Source organism: Limulus polyphemus, unplaced genomic scaffold (genome assembly GCF_000517525.1).
Source record: "Limulus polyphemus unplaced genomic scaffold, Limulus_polyphemus-2.1.2 Scaffold2094, whole genome shotgun sequence".
Taxonomy (NCBI): domain Eukaryota; kingdom Metazoa; phylum Arthropoda; class Merostomata; order Xiphosura; family Limulidae; genus Limulus; species Limulus polyphemus.
The window spans coordinates 5637-29135 of record NW_013667704.1 but is presented as its reverse complement, the minus strand read 5'-3'; the positions used below and the strand labels follow the sequence as shown (position 1 = coordinate 29135).

The window sequence follows — 23499 nt, the reverse complement described above, 5'->3', positions numbered from 1 at the left end:
TCACAAACATCTAATTTGAAGCAGTGTTGCATTCAACATACCACATGACACACAAAAATCGATGTTTATCTGTTTTTTAATATTTACTTTTAAATAACAAATTGAGTAATGCATAGTTCCAAAATTTGAATTATAATCTACAGTTTGATACCAAACTTATTGACATAAGTTCATTAAATAGTAGTTCAATAAAATTTTTAATGTGAGTCAACAAATGAAATGACATGGCCTTTCACCTGTGACCCATATCGAAAGGGTTAATAGGAAGTTTAACCAGATTAGGAAAACAGCAACAACAAATCATACTTCTATCTCTAGACTTATTTGTTGTCAGGCTTCACAGATGGGCAAACCCAAGACCTCTTCCATCCTAAAACAAACTTATCACAACAACCCCAGTACTTTACAAGAGTTAATGCCATTTGTAAGTGATGACAGCAGGTTAAATACAGGTAAATTACTACAAGAAAATACTTATGGAATGATAAAATTAGTATGATGCAAAAACTAATCTGACTAAAACTGCTGAAGCAATATTATGGTATTAAATAAAATACTTATGGAATGATAAAAGTTGTATCTGAAATAAAAAAAACTTGCTGTCTGTTTTTTTCACTGCTTACTATTTGGCCCTAACTGGTCTACATCCTCCTACTCTTTTTTGATTGTTCAAATTATATTAAAAAATAAATATTCATTGTAATTTCTAGATATTTTGCTCTCAGCTATAACTCTGAAAACAAAAATGCACTAAGAAATAGTAACTATAGTCAACTCTGGCAAGACAACATTTTAGCTTCAAACTTTAATAGAAAATTGGAGTCTATGAAGGAAAAATATGCTTCAAATACAACTATCCTTTCACATCTTGATTAACTCCTTCCTCATTTCTGAGGGACAAAAAAAGAATAATTTGAAGTGAAAGGGATAAAGCATTTGTAGAAAAAATAAAGCCTATGTACCAGTGTAGATAAATTATACAAAGCCAAGCTAATAATGATACAGTTACTAAAAATAAATTTAATGAGGAAGTATGTTTACAAACAAGAAAGAAGTTGGCCTTCTAATTATTCCACTCCTGTTTTATTGTGTAAGTCAAGAGTGTATGTTTTATTCTTATTCAATACAAAATAAGAGTTACAGATTTCCAATGTTATCAATAATTATGTCTAAAAATTTGAAACATAAGCAAAAAATCTGCTACTTAAAACCTTTTTAATACTGTTGCAAAACACAAGATTGAGTTTTCTTTGACAGATGCAAGTTAACCATTTGTAAGCCTCTTACACAAAGAAATCATGGGTCTTCTACTGTTTTAGATAATTAAGCTTAATTAAATAATGTTCCTAAATACACAACAAAATAACTCAGTTTACACTTTTTTGTTTGCAAATTACCACACCCTATAACAATTCTCAAAAACCTGGTGATGGGATGGCCTTAAGAATATGTTTGAACTGCTTCTTTAGACCAAGCTGGCATAATTAACAAGAAGTGATTTGTTATTCCAACACCCTTGTTCATCTTTCTAGTGCACACTCAGCACTGATAATAGAATCAGTGCATGAAATTCATTGTTTTTAATGAAGTACTAACCTGATTATGAAATATTAAAGACGTACTGGAAATTCTTTCTTGCTTTTACATAACATACTTAGTTTTTGGTACAATCAGTTATTTTCTATAAAAAATCTATTAAATTTGTAATTATAATATAAAACTTTGAAAAACAGAGTGCAGATGCAATATTTCTAAATATAGATATGACAGGCAATTTCTCATCTCTCCTTTGAAATTGGATTATTTTGCTTGAAAAAGAATGAATGATTAATGAAAGATCTAAAAAGAGCTTTATATGTTCAAAAGTCATCATCCAATAATCTGAATGTAGAACCAAGGACTTTTCAACTCTTGAGTCATTTACTTGAAAAGAGAGAAAACAATGAAGAGACTATACAGAATGATAGGAAAAGTATTACAAAAAGGTATTTATGAGGAAACTTAAAACCATTCTACACTTGTGTAACTAAGCACGTGAATAAATATATGTCACATTCAGACTGATAACTTACTGATTTTGTGGTGTGCAATGAAACAGTGTCTACAACAAAGCTTACATTTATCCCTTTTAAAAGTGCAGACAAACTCGTATGTTTTAGAAGTGGTGAGCAAAGTCCAGTAAGTCTCAGGGTTCAAGTAAAAAGCTGAATTGTCATTATAAAACTAGACAAAAGCTTTAAGAATCATTCTACTAAATGATGCAAAAGAAAGGATAAGAAGTAAACACAAATTCATATCTCTCATTTTCTGAATAGCCCATGACAAATCAGGTAAACAGAGGTGAATAATAAAATATTTCCAAGGGTAAAGTAAGTTAAATGAAAAGAGAATGCTACAGAAAAGAAACAAAATGAATTATCTGAGAATAAAATATGAAAGGAGAGAAATATCTAACATGTAAAATTACACAGACTTCTTAAGTATAATGCCAATTTGTCAACAAACTATGGTATTCACTCAAACAATTAAAATTTTTGTGTGAAATTCTCTTCCGGTTAAATACTCTGCCTCCACTCACAAGATTAGCTTTTCTCATTTTGTGATGCCCTCTACATGCAAACTTTTTCTTTTGGAATCCAAAGTTCCAACAAGTCTCTCATGCAAATCATCATGTGTCACCTTTCCATCAATAGAAGAGCACTACTATCATATGACACATGTGACTCCCTCTACACGCCACTACCAAACTATCATTTCTCATTTGGCAGCTGTAGAGTTCAGATGTTCTTTCTGACGTTATTCAGTTACCTTGAAGTGGATTATTTTTTTATTTTTTATATTCTTCTTAGCTTTATTTACTACACTTCACAGTTATGGAGTTAATATTTTTATTAAAGCATTACTTACTCGTGTTTGCCACTTTTTCCTGTTTATGAATTCCAAAGTGTCTGATGCTGTATTTTCAGCAATGGGCACGGGTAATTTGTCAGGGGATATATCGTTGCTCATTTACTGGGAGATTGAGCTTACTTCTTCCACACTTCCTCTTGAGCCTTTCGAGCTAGACCAAGCTTATGATGATTTTGATCATTTGTGGCACTATGTGTTTGACTTGGTTCCTGAGTCCTTGCAGTCACTGTTGGCCTCGGCCCATCAACATTCTACCTTTACTAGCTTGGTAGCTCATTTGACACAGTTGAGGCTGAGCACGGCACTGGTTCCTGTCCCCCGACCCAACCTCTTCATGTCTTAAACTCACATGGTGCCACAGTTCTACTATTTAGTCAATGATGCACAATCCGCCAACAGCAGTACTGGTGACTACGTGGTCAGTTCGGGCCCAGTAGAGGCTCGACTCTTGAATTTTGTTCATAGGTGGGGACCTTTTCTCTCAGAGGAATACATTATCCCCTTTCTCTCCCTTCCTCCATTTGCTTCTCCTGTTGATCTGTTCTTTTTGTCAGCCACCGAGGCATCTGTGGCTCCCAGACTGGGACATGAACATGATCCTTCATGCCCTCACTTTACCTCCATTCAAACTTCTTTCTACGTGTTCCCTGTTTCGCCTGTCTTTGTAGGCGTATTTCCTCCTCCTCCTGGCCTGCGGGCATTGTAGGTCAGATGCTTTCACCCTCAATGTTACCAGGACCTAGTACCACTCATCCTACCTTATCCTTTATTCAGATCGTGCTTTCCTTCCTAAGACCTCTGTGGCTTGAGAAGGTCAGTCCTTCTTTTCCCCCTATCTGCCCATTCTTTATATCTCATCTCTACCCTCATCCTGATCCAGATAGACTCCTCTGTCCTGTCCATGCCCTCCATTGTTACACCCTTGGCAACCTTCCTCTTCCCTCGGTTACCCTGACCAATTGGGTTCAACGTTTGATCCAGTTGGCCTATTCCTCCTTGTCTCCTTCCCAGCATGATCTCTTTCATGTTTCCTCACCTAAAATCCATCACCTTACCTTCTCCCTTGTCTCTCGTCTTCGTCGGCCATTGGAGGAGATTCTATGATCTGGCATGTGGATGACTTCGCACACGTTAATCTCCTACTACCTACACAACATCGCTGTTTCTGCTTCCTCAGAATATTGCCTGCCACCTGTGGCTATTCTACAGACTTCATGGTGGCTGTGACACTAAGTAAGTCCTTACTAATGCTTTCTTTTCTTTGAGAGGCCACTGCTTCAGCTTCACTTTGGATCCCACTCTATGGCGAGTGGTACCTGACCAGATATTCTGTCTGTACTCGAAATGGGTTCCACTTAGATGACTATAACCATTTGCAGACATCTTGCTATCAAATCTACACTGTAAGCCATGTGGATTCTTATACATTTTTCATAGCTATGTATGCTCATCCTTGAGATGGGATGTTTCACTAGAGTGTAAATTTCTCGTGATAATTGCATCATAATATGCCCATCCCAGACTGTACCACCCATGGACAGCAAGGGTAAAGCAGAAGGGTATTGTTGCCAATCCTTTCCATGCCTAGATTGAATAAATCGGTGTGGTCTGCTTTTAAAAATAGAGTTTCGTGACAACCCATTGCACTGTCTCAGATGTTGCAGTCCCTCCAGACTCTCCACTACACTTTTTCCCCCTTTCTTCCAGTGGAGTATGGGAGTCCTTTCCATTTACCAGTTCCAAGCCGCTGGGGTGATTGACCATGGAGGCAACCTACAAGATGGGTGGTGGTGTTCTGCCCATATAGTGGGAGTTACAAAATCCTTCAGATGAGTAACTAATTCCCAGAGTTGAGACTTAGCATAGGTACACAGAAAGTTAACCCAGAATAACCTCAAAATAATGTTTCAATTGAGTCTACTTCAAAAGTTTACCAAAAGTAACTAAGTCATGGAAACTAATAAACATAAATTTGTGAAAGATAAACAGTAAGAAAATGTCATGACAATCCTACAATGTATGAAATTTCTTGGGTATAAAATTATTTAGAAAAGTTAAAACCCATGTAACAAATCCAAAAGGAATAGGAAAATATATAGGGATATTTCTAAAACAACATTTAGTACTGGAAGGTTAAATTAATTTGTATTTGAACTTTGATTCTTATTCAATACATCATCTGTCTTCCGATGGATCTGCTCTATTTTCACAAATATGTCATTGATTCTAGCAATTACTTCTCTGCCTCTATGTTGGAATATCAATGCTTGGCTTTTGTTTTTAACCTAAAGTATGTAGGTCATTCAGTTTGCTGCTGATACTTACCTACTCTATTTGATATACCTCCTCTTTTTTTATGACTCATACAATACCAATGACTTTTTCTTTCAGTACTTCTGGCAATGGGATTTAAAAGAAATATAACACATTTAATAAAATATGTCTTACTGGAAGTTTCTTCTTTTTGACAGTTTTATTTTTTTCATCCCCATTTATCTGTGGAAATTGAGAATTTTGTTTATCCTGTATTGTTGTATATGGTTTTATATTTCCATTCCTTATCTGAGGTAACCTAAATTCTGTGACAAAACTAAGCAAAAGTCAAAAGTGTAAAAAGCACATAAAATTGGAAGAACTGAAATTAATTCAACTGTACTTATACAATATAAGTATTTTTAAAAAAAAATAATGTTAACCATTTCTCATCCAACATGGTAAGCTTTGCACCATGCAAACATTGTGCTTCCAATGCAACAATTATAGGTGTGAGGTACAAAGAAACATTTCTTTATTAAAATAAGGTAGAATAAATGTTCTTTTCAACAGCAAACACTTTTGGACAGGTTTATTAATGCTACAAAAATTGGTGAAAAACTTTTGAAATAAACTTATCATAAAATAAGAATGGGGTTTAGCCTTTAACTAGGAAAGTGTTAATCTGTTCTTTGGGCTATCCATATGTCACAAGTCAGTACTCACGCAATCTTCCAGTAATTTCTAAGGAAAATTATTTTGATTTGGTAAGTATGGAGGTCAAACTTCTAATTAAATATAGTAAATTAGGACTTATTTCCAATAATTTGCTATAATGTCTCAAAATAATAGAATTATATCAGAATGAGAGTTCACTCAATAATTAAAAAATAGGATTTTTCCACTTCTTGAGTATGCAAATAGTTATTGCTTAAATAGCCTTTAGTAGAAACCAAAGAAACATTTATGATTAGGTAAAAATGGAGTTCAGCATCTCAACTGAAGATAAGAATCAGAACATTACAGAGAATTTTTTTTCCCCATTTAAGAAATATTAGTACTAATGGGAGGGGAAATAGTTTCCATTTCTTAACTACCCTTTCTGCAATACTTGCTAGCCTACTTATATACAAGCACAAAGAGGATTCAACACTGACAATATCTGCATAATCTTTCACCCTCTTCCAAGGCTAATGGAATATAATATTAATAACATAATTTTGAAATTATTCTGATTAGTTATTTCTCTTTCCCTCCTTTGGAATATAATCTTTGTTAATAAATCAACAGGTACGAACTCAGAATATAAAACATTCTGTAACTACAGCAAGTAAATAGTTTAAAATTATGGCTATGGCATACACCTTTGATGTTGATGAGTCATTTCACCATTACAAATAGAACACCACTTCAGTAACTATATCACACTATGACTTAGTTATATTCATGATAAACTTAACTGATTGTCTACCATTTTACCATCAGATCTAATCCTCACTAACTAGAGGTTCAGCATAATTGCAATAGGCTTTAATTCTTATATATTTGTACTCTGTATGTATGCATAATTAATAGGTTCTGAGAACTATGATTGTTCTATATAAATATTTTTGTATTTTACAGATGCTATAACTGTAGAACAATCAATAGCCAACAGCTTTTAGCTTAGAATTTATGCTGATGTGATGAACAACAAACATGCTTAGGTTATATGCAACTAATCAATATAATGCTATAATCATTTATCTTAGTTCTTATTAGCAATTCTACACCATACTTTATGTATAAGATGGTAGTTATTAGTAATTCAACACAGTAATTTATATATAGAGGAATGTGGTTATTGGTAATAATACACTATACTTTACAAGAAGGTAGTTAAATTAAAACATTATACAATATAAAATCTTATACCAAAGACTGTGTCAATCTCCACATATCACTTCGTGCCAAGTACTGATCCTTGAATGTCAGTTCCAAAGAATCTAACCCAACATTCTGAAAGAAGAAACAAAATTAAAGATTTAAATTTATATACACATACACCATTTTTCAATACTTTCCTGTAACTAAAATGGTTTAAAAATATCAAACTTTTCATGTTGGTTATTTCTATAAAAGGCATTTAACAACATTTGTCTATACAAACAGACTGGAAAAGAACTGGTGAATAGCATATCTGTAATCAAGAATAGCATTAAATTTTATCAGTACTAAAACAAAACAAAAAACACACTTTACAAAGAGAAGCTTTCAAAACATTGAAATAAACCTTTTTGTTTGCACTGTTTTCATTGAAAAAATAATTAACAATATTTCCCAAATTACAAAAGTAAATGGTGACCTGTAACTTTTTTCTCACCTTGGGATTGACAGGATTTACTATCACATCAGCATAAGTTCTAAGCTGAAAGCTGTTGGCTATTGATTGTTCTACACTTATAGCATCTGTAAAATACAAAAATATTTATATAGAACAATTATAGTTCTCAAAGCCTATTAATTATGCATACATACAGTGTACAAATATATAAGAATTAATAAAATATGTGCAAGTGTCACAAACATTCATACAGACAAAATTTCACAGTGAATGTGATTTATTCATAATTAATTCTCTCTTTTTGTATTCTAGTAATTATATTTGAATTGTAATGATCTCAACACTCATTTTTACAATTCTAAAAATAAAGAAATTATGTATATTACACATAGTTAATGACTAACCATTCAGGCTTTTCATATACATAAAAACATAAGATCACATGTATACCAGAAAAACACTACATGTATAGTGATGTAATGTACTGTACACATGAATGGGTTCAAGCATAATCTAAACCTTTAACTCTATAATTATCCAAATGCTTGTGGGTTTATGACTTTGTTTGTTACAGATCATAATAACATATGAGTCGCACAAAAGAAAAATCATCACAAGTTCTGCTGAGTTCTCATAGAACATGAGTGATTTCACTCAGTTGTTTTGTGCAATTTTTTACAATGGGCATTGCAACACATAAATTCATAAAATTATTCCACATGATGCAATATGCGACTCTACTAATAGTTAATTGTGTAAAAGCAAGTCAGTAATTTGAGTGTTAATCTTAATATCTAACATCAAAAGTTTAATTTTTGTTTGCAAAAATCTTAGTTACATATTCTTTGAATGGCAATCACTTAATACAAGCATAACATTATTAATTGCTACCACTTTGCAATAGTAGTTAAGTTACATTTTTTAACTTATACAAAATTTTATTTTGTTCCCCTTAGTATGATAAACATAGTAGTACAGCTAAAATTACAACCAAAGTATCAACTTAATTAAGTTGTATGCATTGTATGTTACAAGTTTTAATGATATTTTTTAAAAGTAGCATTTTGATAACTAAGTAATAGTTATGCAACATAACACTTGGTCACACATTTCATGATTCATTGAAAAATTGTCACTTGAAATAATAAATATTTGTAAAGTTATACCCATTATTTTCATTTCCAGTTGCACAAGACACTATAATTCTTACCTTTCTGCTGAAAGTCTTCACGGAATGATGTCACTTGTAACAGCAAGCGGCTGAAACACAATCAAAAACTTTTATGATTTTAAAATAAATTAAATCTGAACAAATTAATGATGTGACTGAAGTTTTCAAGCTAGCTAATTCTTGTAATTTGATCTCTTTGTGTTATGTTTATTTCTGCATGAAAAGAATTCTCAATAAATTGTAATTATTCAGTGCTATTTTCTCTATCTCTTTATTTACAAATTTGTACTACCACACTTCTGTTTTCAGAAATATAATGTTTTTATTATATATTTTTTTATATTATTATATTATTTTATCATGTTTTAACACTCTTTCCTTAAAAAAATAAAATAAAAATGTAAAATTAACCACCAAAATTGCATTTTTTTTTCTTTACAAATAGTTTCAATCGGTATAACTATTTCCAGAAAGTAATTGGAAGTCTGCAAAGTTGCCTAAAAGTAGTTCCTGTATTCTTGAAAAGATCAGAAACATATCTTACTGGAAGCTTTCACATCAACATCGATATGACTTGAACTCGTGTGCAATTCTATGTAGTTTAAAATATCTATATACAGATATATTGCTAGAGGTCATACAAACTTGAAATTTCATAAACATATCACAAATCACCTACTGTCATAACATATTTAAATACAGTCAGTACTTACAACTGTCATCTAATACCACACTTATTAGTAAATGTTTCTGTAAAAACCACAGCTCTTACAATAGTCACAATTTGTTAAAGCAGGTGACAAGTTCAAAATTCTAAGATTGTATGTTAGATCAAAAACTAAGCAAATACAAAACATGAAATACACTAACCCACACATTTTCAGAAGGAAGGTCTGCCTTCTGTAAGAGCTCAAATTATTAACTTCTTTTTGTGTTATGTATTAACCACTAGCAGTGGTATCTATGTGACCATAATATTCCATTGAAGCTTTGGCCATATTAGTTTTGTTACCGCATTAAACTTCATTAGAAAAATATTAATGTCTCTAAGCAAATAAAATAGGGACAAGAAGGAATTATTTGATCATTCAAAGCTGTCTTCTCACATCCAATCTTGATAAAAGTAAAAAATCTAAAACGGGTGGTAATTACACATTCTTCAGTTTGCTGAATTGTTCCACCTTGAAATGTTCCATTCTAATAATCACAATACATTATTTTAATCACTGCTACTTCAAAAATGATTTACTTCTACTTTCTTTTCATCAGATTACAAACACATACAACTCATCCAATTTATTCATTATCAATTACTCAGTGAGATAAATACATGTATATTTACACAACAAATGTGCACTCAGTTAAAAATTGCATATTTCCTCCTCTCCTTTCACCGTAGATACAGCAATAAACTAATCACACTCTTAAAGACACTAGACATAATCTATTATCAAGTGTGGACTGTATAGAAATAACTAAAACAATTCTTCCAATAGCATAAAAAAATAAACTTCTGACAAACTCATTTATTTCAATTTCTATAAGCAACTTTTTACCAAATAAATTAAAGTTTTAGTATTTTTTAAGTTATAACATTGATTCATTCAAGCATTTTTAAACACCTTAAATAAGAAAGTTCATAATATTACTTACAAACTGTTCAAAAATACAATGATGTGACTTCCAATTTTCTTAATCCAAATGGAACCCACACTTAGCTTTGAATTATAATCAATATCATAGCCAAGGCAAGACCAATGTCCGAGTTATCAATTATAAATTCTCAACCATTTTAAGGAAGTTAAGCATAAAAAGACTAGTCTGTTGCAGAAGAGGTGGTACAAACTGTGAAGAAGGTGAACAAATCATCAATGAGCTGATATAATCATGCATTTGTATGTAATCAAGTATAACAATTATGTTGTAAGGTTAAGTAGTCCATGTGCATAGAACAGATAACCTGACTAGATGTTGTTTACAAAATACTGTTATTCTAATGTACTTGCATAAATGCAATATCAAAACATTGCACATTTCTTTGGCCACAGACTCAGCCAAATATGGCACACATGTGTAAAGAGACCAGATCAAAGTATTGCTTGCAATGTAAGCATGCCCTAGTGGCCCTTTAAAGGAATGTCTGTGCCACTGCTTATAATAAATTAAATACAGTTATTTCAGATATACAAGATCATGAAACATAATTACTGTTAGTCATTATAAAAAGATGGTCATACTTTTAGTTAATATGACTTTGTTACCTGTATTCATCCTCTGGTAAATAAATCTCTACAATATCACCCTTCTTTAACGTTGGGAAATCTTTAGGGTTGATAACAAGACTATCCTCTGAAATAAAGTCATTCATTAGATTATAGGAAAAGGTAAAAACTGTGCATACACATACATAAATATCAATAATTTTATCTGGACTAACAATTTGAAGCATCATCTCCAATCTATTGTAGGTGATTAAAGGTTACTAAACTATTTAAAATAAACTTTTTAAATGCATTCTTGATTTCTGACAACAGATTCAAACATCCTTCCAACAACCAAAGTCAAACTAACAGGCATACAGCTTCCAGGCTCCTCTCTTGAATCTTTCATCCTAAACAAACAGTGATTGCATGGGCAATCTTCCAAGCTTCACAAATTTCCCCAGCCTTAAAAGACTTTTTAGTCCCTCTCTAAACTACCATTTTTCAGAAGTCATTTTTACTATACTGCCATTCCATTTGGCACAACAAAATAGACATAGATCTAGAAAGCTGTGATGCGTGTTTACCTAGTTTCATAGCAAATTAGCTGTTAGGTTAAAGACAATGTACTATAATCATCTAATTATATTTCATTAACTTCAGATAGAACCTTTTCAAATAGCCAGTAAGTTCTAATGCAGCAGTTCTCAAACATTTTTGTTTGCAGACTACTTGAAATATTTTTAAAGTCTTTGCAGACAACAATGGGATCTATAATATATGTGGCCGCTTTCTTTCCATAAAGACACAACCTTACCACAGATGGATCACAGATTGAGAACTGCAGGCCTAGTGGTTAGTATGTCAAGCTATGGATTGAACGTCACAATTGTAATTTCACCGACCATGCTCCACACTTTTAGTTGAGGTCACCACATTATAAAAGGGTCATTCAATCCTATTGTTTGGTTGAAAGAGCCAGATAAAGCCTGTGTAGTAGCAGGTGCTGCTGGCTCTTTGCCTTTATTCTGGCCAATAATTTAAAATTAGAGATGGCTATCACCTGGCCAAGAGTATTATTCCAGATGTTTTCCTAAGATTTTCTAAAGCAGTTTCTTCTCCTTCATTAATAAAACTAAGAAAAAGTTCTCCAACCTTTAAAAATTGTTTAACTTGGGTGTCCCTTCTTTCAATCAGTAAAAAAATTGCTTGTGAAATTTTTAAAACTTCAGCCATGTTCCTTTCTTCAGTAATAAAGTCACTTTAAAATCTCTTGAAAGAATGATATTATTCTTGACCTTTCTTTTTTTGGCAAATTTAAATGCAATAACCCTTCAAATCAAACTTGATGCTTGGAGCAAAGATACTTTCACAATGCCTCTTAAATAAATATGAAGCTCAATCTATCATTTGATTCACTACTTGGGCTTCATATTTATTCTTAATATTTTAAACAGATTATCCAGAAGAATAAGTTATTAGCATCAATCATAAATATTGTCCGATCCAATATAAACGTACGTTCACTGTGGTGGGTGAAGGACAACTAAAACATAACAAATATAACTTCATTTCATTTCAATAAACATCAGCATCCACAATTTTATTAGTAAGTTCTTCATTACTGTAAGCTTGGTATTTGTTATGCACTAATAATATAACTTCCCTATTTATCATCATTTTGGTATGTGATTTTAGGTTTTATGCAAGACTTTAGAAGGAAAGCATTTCTTTGCAGATAGCTTGACCAAACAAATAAAACATCCTAAATTTCAGTGACATACTATTTAGATTAGTTACCACTACTTTACAACCCAAGTCTTATTAACTTTACAACTGGTTTTGGAAAAAGCAGCAAAGCTACTAACGTTATGATCATTAGTATTCAAGTATTAAGAGTTACTTATTTTTAATTATATCCTCATCAGTTCACCACCCCTACCTCTCAACAATCTGAAAAGCTCAAAAAGGATGATAGATAGTATAAGTAGATGAAAATCCATACTACTACTTATTTACGAGTCTCCTCTTCCATATTTTGGTCAATATCACCCAAAGTGTCATGTGATACAATGAGGGAAGTGGACTTTTTATGTGCCACATAAAGCCAATCATGCTATTGGAGAAACAAATATATATATCCAAGTAATATGTGCATGAATATTAAAATTCTAATTTAGCATTCCCAAGAAGCAACCATTTCACCAAAGTTTTGGTATGAAGCTTTCAAGGTGATCTAATTGAAGCAGCTTTGTACTCCTTAAGAAATTTTTGAGGTCAGGCATCCAGGAACTTTTCCCTCACACAATGTAATGTCTGCATAGCGACTGAAGCAAAGGGGTAAACAAATAGCACAACAAAGGGGAAATCCCATTGATTTCATACACTTGCAAGCTGTCTAGACTCATATTCGTAATGACTATTTGTGTTTGTGACAATATTTTATTGTTACAAACCTGCAAATGGTGAAGAGTTGTTGTGCATTCAACTGCACCAATAACAAGATGAAAAGACCTGAACTTTTCTTCTATTTGATACGCAGTCAAGCTACTGAAAAGGAGAGAAGAGTGTTGTGGCTAAAAGCTATCAATCACGGAGCACAGGAAGCAAGAGAAAAGCTGTGGAAGCCAAAGTCTGACTATAACTATATGTGTTCAGCTCATTTTATATCAGGTAATTGTTGTCTTCCAAATTTTCTCTTTCTAAATTGCAATTTTACACATTTCAAAAGCCTGTTCTAATTTGTATATGAACATTAACTTTATAAATTAGAACATCTTAGACTTAGACCTGAAATTGGTTAAAAGTCTGGAAATGTCTAACATTAATATTTAACAAGAACACTTACATTTCCACCAAATATTTTTTTTTACTCAAATTACGAACTCAAACATACATAAGTCCTGTAGACCCTAGTGTTCATTTTTAAAATAGTTAGCATAATCTTTTTTTATTTCAATCTTTAGTTTTGTACATTTAGTTTCCTAGACAAAGTCATTTGAATTAGGAGCATTCAGGGGAGAGGAGGGCGAAAATTCTCACTGAACTTCTAAAGTTCCATCTGGTGGTGGGATTTTATATTAACTCTAGTAGCCATAATGCTTCTCAATCTTAGATTCTGAATGGAACTCAAACAGATTAAAAACCTTGCATTTGTGTGATAATTGAATGTATGGTCTGTTCAGTTTTTCTTGTTTTTCTCTGGTAAGAAAAGCAACATAAAGGACCACCCTGACTACATACCATCAATATTCCCTCATGTTGCCCAGTCAGATTCATCAAGGAAGAAGAAACTGGATAAATTCATTCGAGACCAGAGAAAAAATGAAAGAGGTGAGCAGAAATAATTAAGCCTATTCAACTTGAGTAGTTATCAGGGTCATGTTCAAAATCAATCAGATCTTTATATGCCAAGTCCAAGAGAGTGAATTCATGGTTGGTGACATTGGTAGTACTTGATGTTCAGATATTTGTGAAAATAATGGGGGGTCTACAGTTTTTTGGAAAGAAAATTAACATATGGGAAGTTGTATTTCAAGTGTATGTTTTAAAAACAAGTTGGAGAAAAAAAAGTTGATGCACAACCTTTTTTTCATCTTTATTTTTATGCACAGTAGTAACCATATTTTTTTTTTGTTTATTTCACCATTCATTGTATGCAGATGAAGCACCAGTAGCACAGAAAAATCACAGTAAATAGTATGTTGAGTTATCAATGAAGAATCACCACTCAGGCCTGATAGTCCATACACAGAGGATAGAGAGCCTGAGACACCCATCCTTACTCCCCACTCCACTGGAAGAAAGCAAAAGAGGGCAGCTCTACTCTGAAATGGATGCCTTATGCCAGGAATGGGATGTTACTCAAGACAAACTAAAAGAACTTGAAAATACACTGTTGAACAATAACCTATCTGCATCTGTAGTTGAGGGAAATAATGAAAAATGCAAGATGCTTACAGGCATCAGTTGGGTAGATTTATTATCAACTATTTGTATTTCTCAGCACATTTATGAATGCCAGAGCAACAACAAAAGGTAGCCTCCTCTTTGTGACCAACTTTTTTTTAACTCTTGTGAAATTGAGACATAATGTTTCCTTCCATCTTCTGGCAACAATAAGAGGAATCAAAAGAAATACTACAACTGACTACTTCTGGAAATGGATAGACCTACTTCACACCAAAATAGGAATCCTTATATAATTCCAGGATAGAGCAAGGATCTTCCAAGTTATTCTTCTAGTCTTTAAAAACAAATTTCCACATCTCACTTGTATAGTTGCTTGCTTTGAAATGTTTATTGATGCACCTAAAACTCTAAAGGCCAGAGCTCAATGTTGGAGCAACTACAAGCATCATTGTACAGTCAAAGCTTTTATATCATGCAGCACTCTTGGACATATAAATTACATCTCAAAGGTGTATGGAGGAAGAGCATCAGATATACAAATTGTTAGGGAATCGGATTTCACGTCAAGTAAATATCACATGCCCGGGGACCAGGTACTTGCAAACAGAGGTTTTACCTTGCAGGAAAAAATGGCTGCAGCATGTGACATAAATCTTCTCATTCCAGCATTTAACAGGAGTAAAAGCCACCTTTCTACTGTAGAGATGAAGACATCCAGGCAAATATCTTCAGTTTGAATTCATATTGAATGTGTAATAGGACAGCTGAAAAAGCATTAGACAATCCTGCAAGGCCCTCTACCCATTCAGAGCATGAAACAAATTTCAGATGAACTCAGTGAAAAAAATATGGCAAGCATTGATAAGATTGTTAGAGTCTGTGCTACATTCTTATACCTGGATGAAGGCATCATATATAATAAGTGATGTCTGTGCTAGTTTGTACAGGGTTCTTGTCCTACCAGTGTTGTCATTGCTTTATCAATAAATAGAAAACATTTTTTCTTGTTTCTTTTGTATTGTTACATAATTCATTCTTTCTCTCTACTACTCTTCATGTTTTCTCATTTTCCATTACAGCTACATTCATGTACACCTCATGTCTGTTCTCTGGCTCTACTCTGTTCCATGGCACTTACATACTTTTTTATACTCACATTTCCACTAATTTCTGTATACTTTTGGAAATAAAAATTGTACACATCACTAAACAGAAACAGAAAAGGACAAGTAGTTATATTCATTTCATAAGTTGAATATTTATACAACTTTACAAAATCATAAACTTCTGAATTTACAAAGCTAATTTAGAAATTCATTTCATATCATATTGACAACAATTACACAAGAGGGTGATTTTATTTAAGAAATTTTACTGCTCTCTCTGCGATTCAGATAAAAATACATTGTACATTATTCTAATGAGCCAGAAAATACATATGATATATGACAAATAATTTTTTTACAGAAAATAAATGTTCATTCATAAGCTAGTAAGTGCTGGATCAATTTACCAACTGCAATTTGTGTTTTTTTGTCCTTCTTGCACTATTTATAATACCATGTCTGCATTTGCATGTCAGCTTCCAACACTTCAGATGAAATCATTCATTGTACCTATTGCATATGACCATGTCGTCTGTCTCATCCTGACTGCAACATGTACAATACGAGACCTGACTAGCTTCGACTGATGCAGGAGATGTAGACGGACCAGCAAGACCAGGTTTCTCTTCTATTTTACGAGTCAGAAGTTCCAGTAGAACTGCTATCCTCCAGACAGCCTGAAGTCTAACAATCATAGTTCCAATGAAGTATTCATCAAGCTCAACTCTCTGTTTGTGACATGAATATTTTGTCCATACTACAAGGTCACCATACTGAACATTGCAGACCATCATCTACAGCTGCATCTGTGTGTAGTAGGAATGTGTCATCTTCAACTTCATACTGCTCTCCAAACAGAATTGCCTGCCTTCTGTGGCATTGGCTCCAGTAGAGTCCCTATGAACATAAGGGCATTTTACTTCAATGATATCCTTACCACAGCAGCTACAGCTCACATAACCGTCTCGTGATACACCAAAGAAGGGGTGAGTTTGGCTTATGGTAAAGCCTGCTTTCAGTGTCGTGCACTGCCTAAGAGAGCCCTTCATTATTGAAGAATACACCAGGATTGCTTCATGTTTGTGCTCTCTTCCACATTTCAATGGAACCAGATTTGCTTGACATATTTTCTTGATTAGGGATGGTGCTAGCGACTAAACAAAGTGTTCATTGCTTGATGTGCAGTAATTCGGCTTGCCTGTTGATTGTGCCAAACAAGTGAGGATGCCTGTGCTTTACTTGAGCTCTCCACATAGCTCACTTGATCTGCTGTAATACTGATATTGACCATGTCCCAAACTTGTTGTAATTCTCCATCAGTGAGGTTTCTGTTCTTTATGTCGAAGAGTTTTTGAAGTGTTTCATGGCAGTCTGATGGTAGTCGGTGCCTCCTTTCTTGGTATATTGCATGTAGGCTGAGAGACCCACAAAGTTTGTAGGACATGTACATTCTGATAGTGAATCGAGGAAGCGATTCTGCTCCTCCTCTGTTGCAGGAGAAGGTTCAGATTTGCTCTTCTTGAAATTGTTTAGTTTTTCCTTAGCCTCTGAGGAGTAGAACCAGATCTCACTCAGTTATGTCAGTGGAACACGTGCTTCATGTAAAAATCCAGGCAGTTCCTGTGAATGAGATTCAGTTCTCACTCACAGGAGCTGTCTGGATTTTTGACATGAAGCACGTGTTCCACTTACATAACTCATCAGTACAGGCTAACATGATGAGGCACATCCTGACGGCTGTATCAGTTTTCAAGAGCAGAGCTGCAATGTGCAAGCAACTTTCTCCAAGCCTGGAAAGAGAGAAAGAAAAAATACATGAGATGGTTCAACTCCTAAAGTATATCTAATCATACTGTTTATGTCTGGTATGAGAGAGCTCATCTTTACATGGTTACAAATTTCATTCACCCCACCCCACCTGAAAAAATTAAGAAAATGGTTAAAATCCAAAAGGATATCTAATTTTAATGTTTATTATGGGAATGCTCAGTCTTACATGATTTCAAATTCTATTCAGTAATGTTATATCTCTTCATGAAATTAACAAAAAAGTTAAATGAAAGAAGTGACTCACACTGCCATGCAGTCACAGTGTGCTGCAACGATTACACCCTCAGTTGACCTCCGACCTTCTTGTGAAACACTGTCTGCACCCAGCCAGAGATGAAAAACTTGTGCACTTCCAATGACCGTAAGTTTTTCATGGCTTCTTGCCTTGGACAAAAAATAATAATAATAAATAAAATAAAAAATTAGTGAAAGAAATAATTATTATTATCATTATTTTATTTGCCAAGAACTTCACTTTTGAAAATAATTATTGCCTAGCTAATGTGTAAATTGATACCTAAAGTTGATAGTTGACAGTCAGTTCTAACAGACTACAAGATCAAGATCAGGTGAGTACACAGTTCCAAGAACATTTTTATAATCTTCGATTTGTCTCAACTACAGTTTAGTCATGTAGATTTTTTGCCAACACACATGACAAAATCAAACACTTTTTCAGTACACTTCAAATAAGAATCATGCTTATGTTTGTCATCTTTGCAGAAAAAAAAAATCTGTGTCCAGTTTTTCTGATTTCATGCAAAATCAATAGGAAAAAAGTCAATCACAGTATACCCATGTTCATTTTACTAAAGACTAGACTTATTATGTCCAAACTCCTGGTTCTAAATCACATTTCATGGCAAAATAAATGAGAGACTTCATAAAAAAAAAGATGGTGCAAAACCTGACATACTCGTCAAAAAAAGAGAAATTACATACCCGGTGTTTCCACAAGGTAATCGTACACATCTGGGTACTGCACACTGGGCCATCCTGTCAGGTGACTGATCTATGAAGCGGCAAGATGCTGGCATGGACAAGAATCAAGCCCAATTAATTGTAACTTTACTTGATATCTCACTAATGCCTCGGCTGACAACTTCTCCATGTATTCATAAGACATTGCAACTGATAATTTGACTATCAAACAATAATATGTATATGATAATTAAAGAATCAGCATAGGAGATTCAGCAGTAACAAGTGTATACATATTCACAGCTGTACTCGCTTCACTATTGTTTGCCCCTTTGTCAAGATGGTGATTGTGTTACTAAGCAAAATCACATGACTATGATGTTGCACCAACCTCAAGAATAAATGCGAAGAAAAGTGATGTACATTAGTTATAAGATACACACATATTAGATAAATTAAAATGGTATTTATAAGATGCAATTAAAACTGAACATTAATGCATATCATGAAAATTATAAATTGCAAAATCTATAATTATGTTAATCTTTAAACTTTCTCATGTGTGGATACACAATGTACACAAATGTATCATATTTATCATATAGAAAAATACTAAACTGATTACAATGACAAGTTACAATCTTACCTTCTCACTAAACAGAAACTTTTTCTTTAATCAGGGATTTTTAATGGCCAGATTTTGTCATGTCTGACCTGGCAGTAGATAGCAATAATAATTCACAGTGATTTTAAATATTAAATCATTATAGATGTGATATAACCTGGTAGTCCCTAAATTAGATCCAGATATTATTTGGCACAAAAATACTTTCATCTTACCTAACTGTGCAGTGTATACAAATTACAATGACTAACTTTTGATCTGCATAGCATGCTAGCACCTTGCAAGTAGACTTATTTCTTGTATCTAAGGTCATAACTCTTTCAAGCTTATATTATTTTTAATTCTTGGGCCAGATTAGCCTAATCTAATTAATACTAGGGAAAATCCTAAGATAAGCTAACAAAGTGATGATCAACATGAGGCAAATTAAATATGAACTTTGTATTCTCTGATAGATTGTTTAGGCAGAATATTCATGATGAAACTTTGTAGAATGGATGACAACTGCCTATTGTAGAAACAAAAGTGTAGAGGATGAAGATGAAAGGCAGAAGACTTTCGAAATGTCGTCCTCTACATTTGTGTCTCTACAACATGCAGTTGCCATCCATTCTACAAAGTTTCATTATGAACTTTGTAGTTTTTATGTCTTCCCATAGGGACAAAGTTATATTGCATTTCTTGTTTCTTTCTTCTCTTTTCATCAATAATAATTGTGCACAAGTCCTTTAAATATTTCTAGGCTGATTATCATGAAACCTGGATGTCATATACACCTTTTGGGGTCAAAGTTGAAACATTAAAAAACACACATACTTTGGCCACAGTTCCCTTATATTTCCATCAATCCAAATGAAAGTTGGTAAAAAAAAGTTAGCTTGCAACAATCCCATAGACTAAAAAAGACAGATTTGAGATTTGTGACTTTCTTACATTTTTACAGGGGTCAAAGATAAAATCATAAAATTGTGGTTTTTGGGGTGATATTTCTTTATGTTTTTACTACTCCAGATAAGACGTTGTGCAAAGGTATCTTACCACTCCCACAAACTGAAGTAGAATTACAAAAAAGATGTGCCTTTCTTATGATTTTATAGAAGTCAAAATTAAAAATATTTTGTAAAATTATTGTTTATGGCCTGACATTTCTGTATACTGCAATAAATGTAGATGAGACATTGCACAATGGCACCTTGTGACAACCCCAATAAACTGAAGCAGACCTATTTCAGATTTGTACCCTCTTTTGATTTTAGAGGGGTCAAAGGTAAAAACAAAATGTATGTAAGTGCTCTGAAACAGGACTAGAGACAATGTCTCCATATGTAAAAGTTATAAGTGACTGTTATTAACAGTATTTTAATTCATACTATTTCATGCATAAAATTGCATATACCTTGTTAATGAACATGTTTTATGTTCCCAAAAATTACATGCAACGTTTTTGTCATTGTGAATACATTTACTTATTCAGAAACTACCCTATGTACAAAGAAGTCTGAAGTTCAGAGTCATAATGCTGAAGTATTCCAGCTGCAGTTTATGCCTCCTTCCCTTGCCTTGAAATACCACTACCAATCTTTCTTGAAAACTATTGTTTTTGTATGGATCTTAATTCTTATCGAAGGTGGATGATGGTAGAAATGTAGCATTCGCTTGATAATGTTGACCTTTAGGCTTTATTATTTAAATTATACTTAAATTTGCTTATAACTTATACTTCCTTAATCCTTAGTTCCTATTTCTTATATTTTCGGTTAAATGAGTAATGTGTTTAAATAAATTAACATCCAAAATAATCAAATTTAATCATTCTACAATGCTGATTTTATAATTATTAACACCTCGAAACATGAATCATTGAATGATTTAAATATTGTGCCTACCGCTGAAGTTCTTTTGGTGTACGACAAGCTTCATTCTGTTTTCTTTATAACTTGCATTTTATCACAAACATTCACCTCCTATCCAAGAAAGTAAAACTAGTATTGAATATGTTGACTATCGTACGCCAGTATACTAGACTTTGTAAAAGTAAAACCAGAATGAGTTCTGACGTCCCTCGAGGTCGTTTAATTTAGTAAAAATAAGTCATTATCACTTTCTAACTTTTCCGTTTTTTTTTTTTGTTGTTGTTGTTGTTGTTTTCTGGCTTTCTCATACACACTACAATTACTTGTTTATTCAGTTTATATATATATGTGATCTTGTTACAATAATTGTAATTCCTCTTAGAAAAACAAACAACACGTTCTAGCTATAGAACACGATTCGTGAAAATAATGGAATTTAAAAGTCACGAATTTTTTCTACTATGACATATCTATAACATAGTTAGGTCTGAAAGTTAACTGAGTTGATGAAAATTACACTTAAAAATTTTAACAATACATCAATTAAATTTGCAAAACATATTAATCATTACATATATTGATGAAAAATCGTCATTAGCTTCAGTTTTTATTGTTGTAAGCTATATTTTCAATGTTTTAATTTAGATGCTCACTAAAGGACGCATGACGTTAAAATCGAATAAGTTCATAAAATTAAAAGTTAAGAATCGAGATATTGTGGAGCATGTAGAAACAAAGGTGCGATATAAATATGATTAATCAGTCATGATTAAATCAGTTAATGAGTATTCGACGAAAAATTCAAGTCATTGTTTGAAAAGCTATGAATCAACATTTCTGCGTATATTTAGTGAGTTTGCGTGTTATTTATATGTCTAAACTATGTAAGTTAATACAATATACATAATACCATTAGTTACGAAATTATAGCTGAAACGTCGTTTCAGAATTTAGACCTACAACTTGTGTGAAAGAGAATATAGAACGTGTCAAACTTTATTGAAGAAATAATTAATTCGTCATGGTTACATGGACTGGACTAGGCATTATTTTTACCAAATAATCCAAAAGAACCCACCCAACAATAGAACATATTACAATGTTGGTGTAAGAAGTGGGATTATTTTGGTGAAAATAAAATAGAACTTTGACTAAACGTCAACTTAAAGATAGTAAGTCCGATCATGGAGTGAAGTAGAAATTTTATTAGAGATAATGAAACAGTTAAAAGAAGGTCAACAGTAATGAGAGAAAAAATGAAAAGAAAATCAAAAAGAAAGAGTGAGAAAATTAAAGGAAGATCAAGAATAAAGAGAAAGGATATTAAAAGAACACTAAGAAGGATACAAAAAATTAGAATAGTGTGACAGAAAATAAAAACAAAATGAAGATGAAAGAAAGATAAAAAATTTTTTAAAAGGTCAAGAAGAAATGTGTAGAAAATTAAAAGAAAAACAAGAGGAAATAGACCAAAAATTCGAATACAAAACATAAAATTTAAAAAAGGTTAAGAAGAAAGAGACAGGAATTTAAGAGAGGAGTTAAAAGAAAGATATATCATATTTAAAGGAGTATTAAACATATATATATGATTGAAGAAAAGTTCAATGAAGCTATTGGAGATTTACAGAGGAATCACAACAATTAGCTTGAACAAGTACAGAGAAACATAGATGAAGTACAGAAAGGTTGTAATGAATAAAAAATCAAAGTACAAAAAAGAGATCATTGAAGTAGAAAAGAACATCGGCAACAGAATAAAAAACAAATAACGAATTGGTGAATGCAACGATTAACCATCCACAACTTTTTTTTTGTGCTGCCCAAGAATTATAAACTAAAACACCATTCACCACAAAATATAGTATAGAAGCCTATTTGTTCTATATCTATGACCACTACTGCTGTGTCATTTGTTACTGCAGGACCTTTCTGGACTAATGCAACCATGTCACTACTAAATCCAGTTCCAGAATTTAGCTGGCCAGTTCAACAACATTGCCCAATCAAGAAAACAATGTATTATGATGAAAAGGTACCATGGAAGGCATATCAGGGTCAGTTCTAAATAATTTTTAAAATGAATGGGTGGAATAGTAAGTGACAAACTGTTCATCTTACTGCCCATTTCAAAGGATAAGCTTTAATGACACTAAATAGCCTTCCAACAGCTAGACAATTGGATATTAAGGAGACATGGAGAGAGAATAAAAGAACACTTCTATTGGGATGTATGCTGAGGATTTGTAAAGAATTTGTGTAAATTTTGCAAAGTATGCTGTGTCAAAGGGTACTGTCACAATATGGGTACTGTCACAGGTATAACAGTATTGTAATGATTGGAGACGGCTTGAATGGGTAATGAAGAAAAACTTTAATACAAGTTTAACATAA

General features: G+C 32.8%; 1 protein-coding gene and 1 pseudogene across 8 annotated transcripts in view; both read right to left on the bottom strand.

Moving 5' to 3' along the window:
• The window catches only part of LOC106465918 (GATOR complex protein DEPDC5-like), a 141607-nt gene extending 120291 nt beyond the window's left edge, over positions 1 to 21316 (bottom strand). For 5 of the 8 annotated variants that reach the window (XR_002612094.1, XR_002612096.1, XR_002612095.1 and 2 more), the window contains exons 1-5: positions 21139 to 21308; positions 10919 to 11006; positions 8697 to 8746; positions 7526 to 7611; positions 7078 to 7161 (exon numbers count right to left, since the gene is read on the bottom strand). Coding sequence is in view for 3 of the 8 variants with exons in the window: in XM_022393867.1 (XP_022249575.1) it covers positions 7078 to 7161; positions 7526 to 7611; positions 8697 to 8746; positions 10919 to 11006; positions 21139 to 21172 (342 nt within the window). In the remaining 5 variants the exon portion in view is untranslated. Of the gene's footprint in view, positions 1 to 7077; positions 7162 to 7525; positions 7612 to 8696; positions 8747 to 10918; positions 11007 to 21138 lie in introns of all 8 variants that reach the window. The other 3 variants (XR_002612097.1, XM_022393868.1, XR_002612098.1) reach the window with 3 other exon arrangements.
• On the bottom strand, positions 16052 to 17690 carry LOC111087392 (annotated as a pseudogene).
• Positions 21317 to 23499: the final 2183 nt, after the last annotated feature.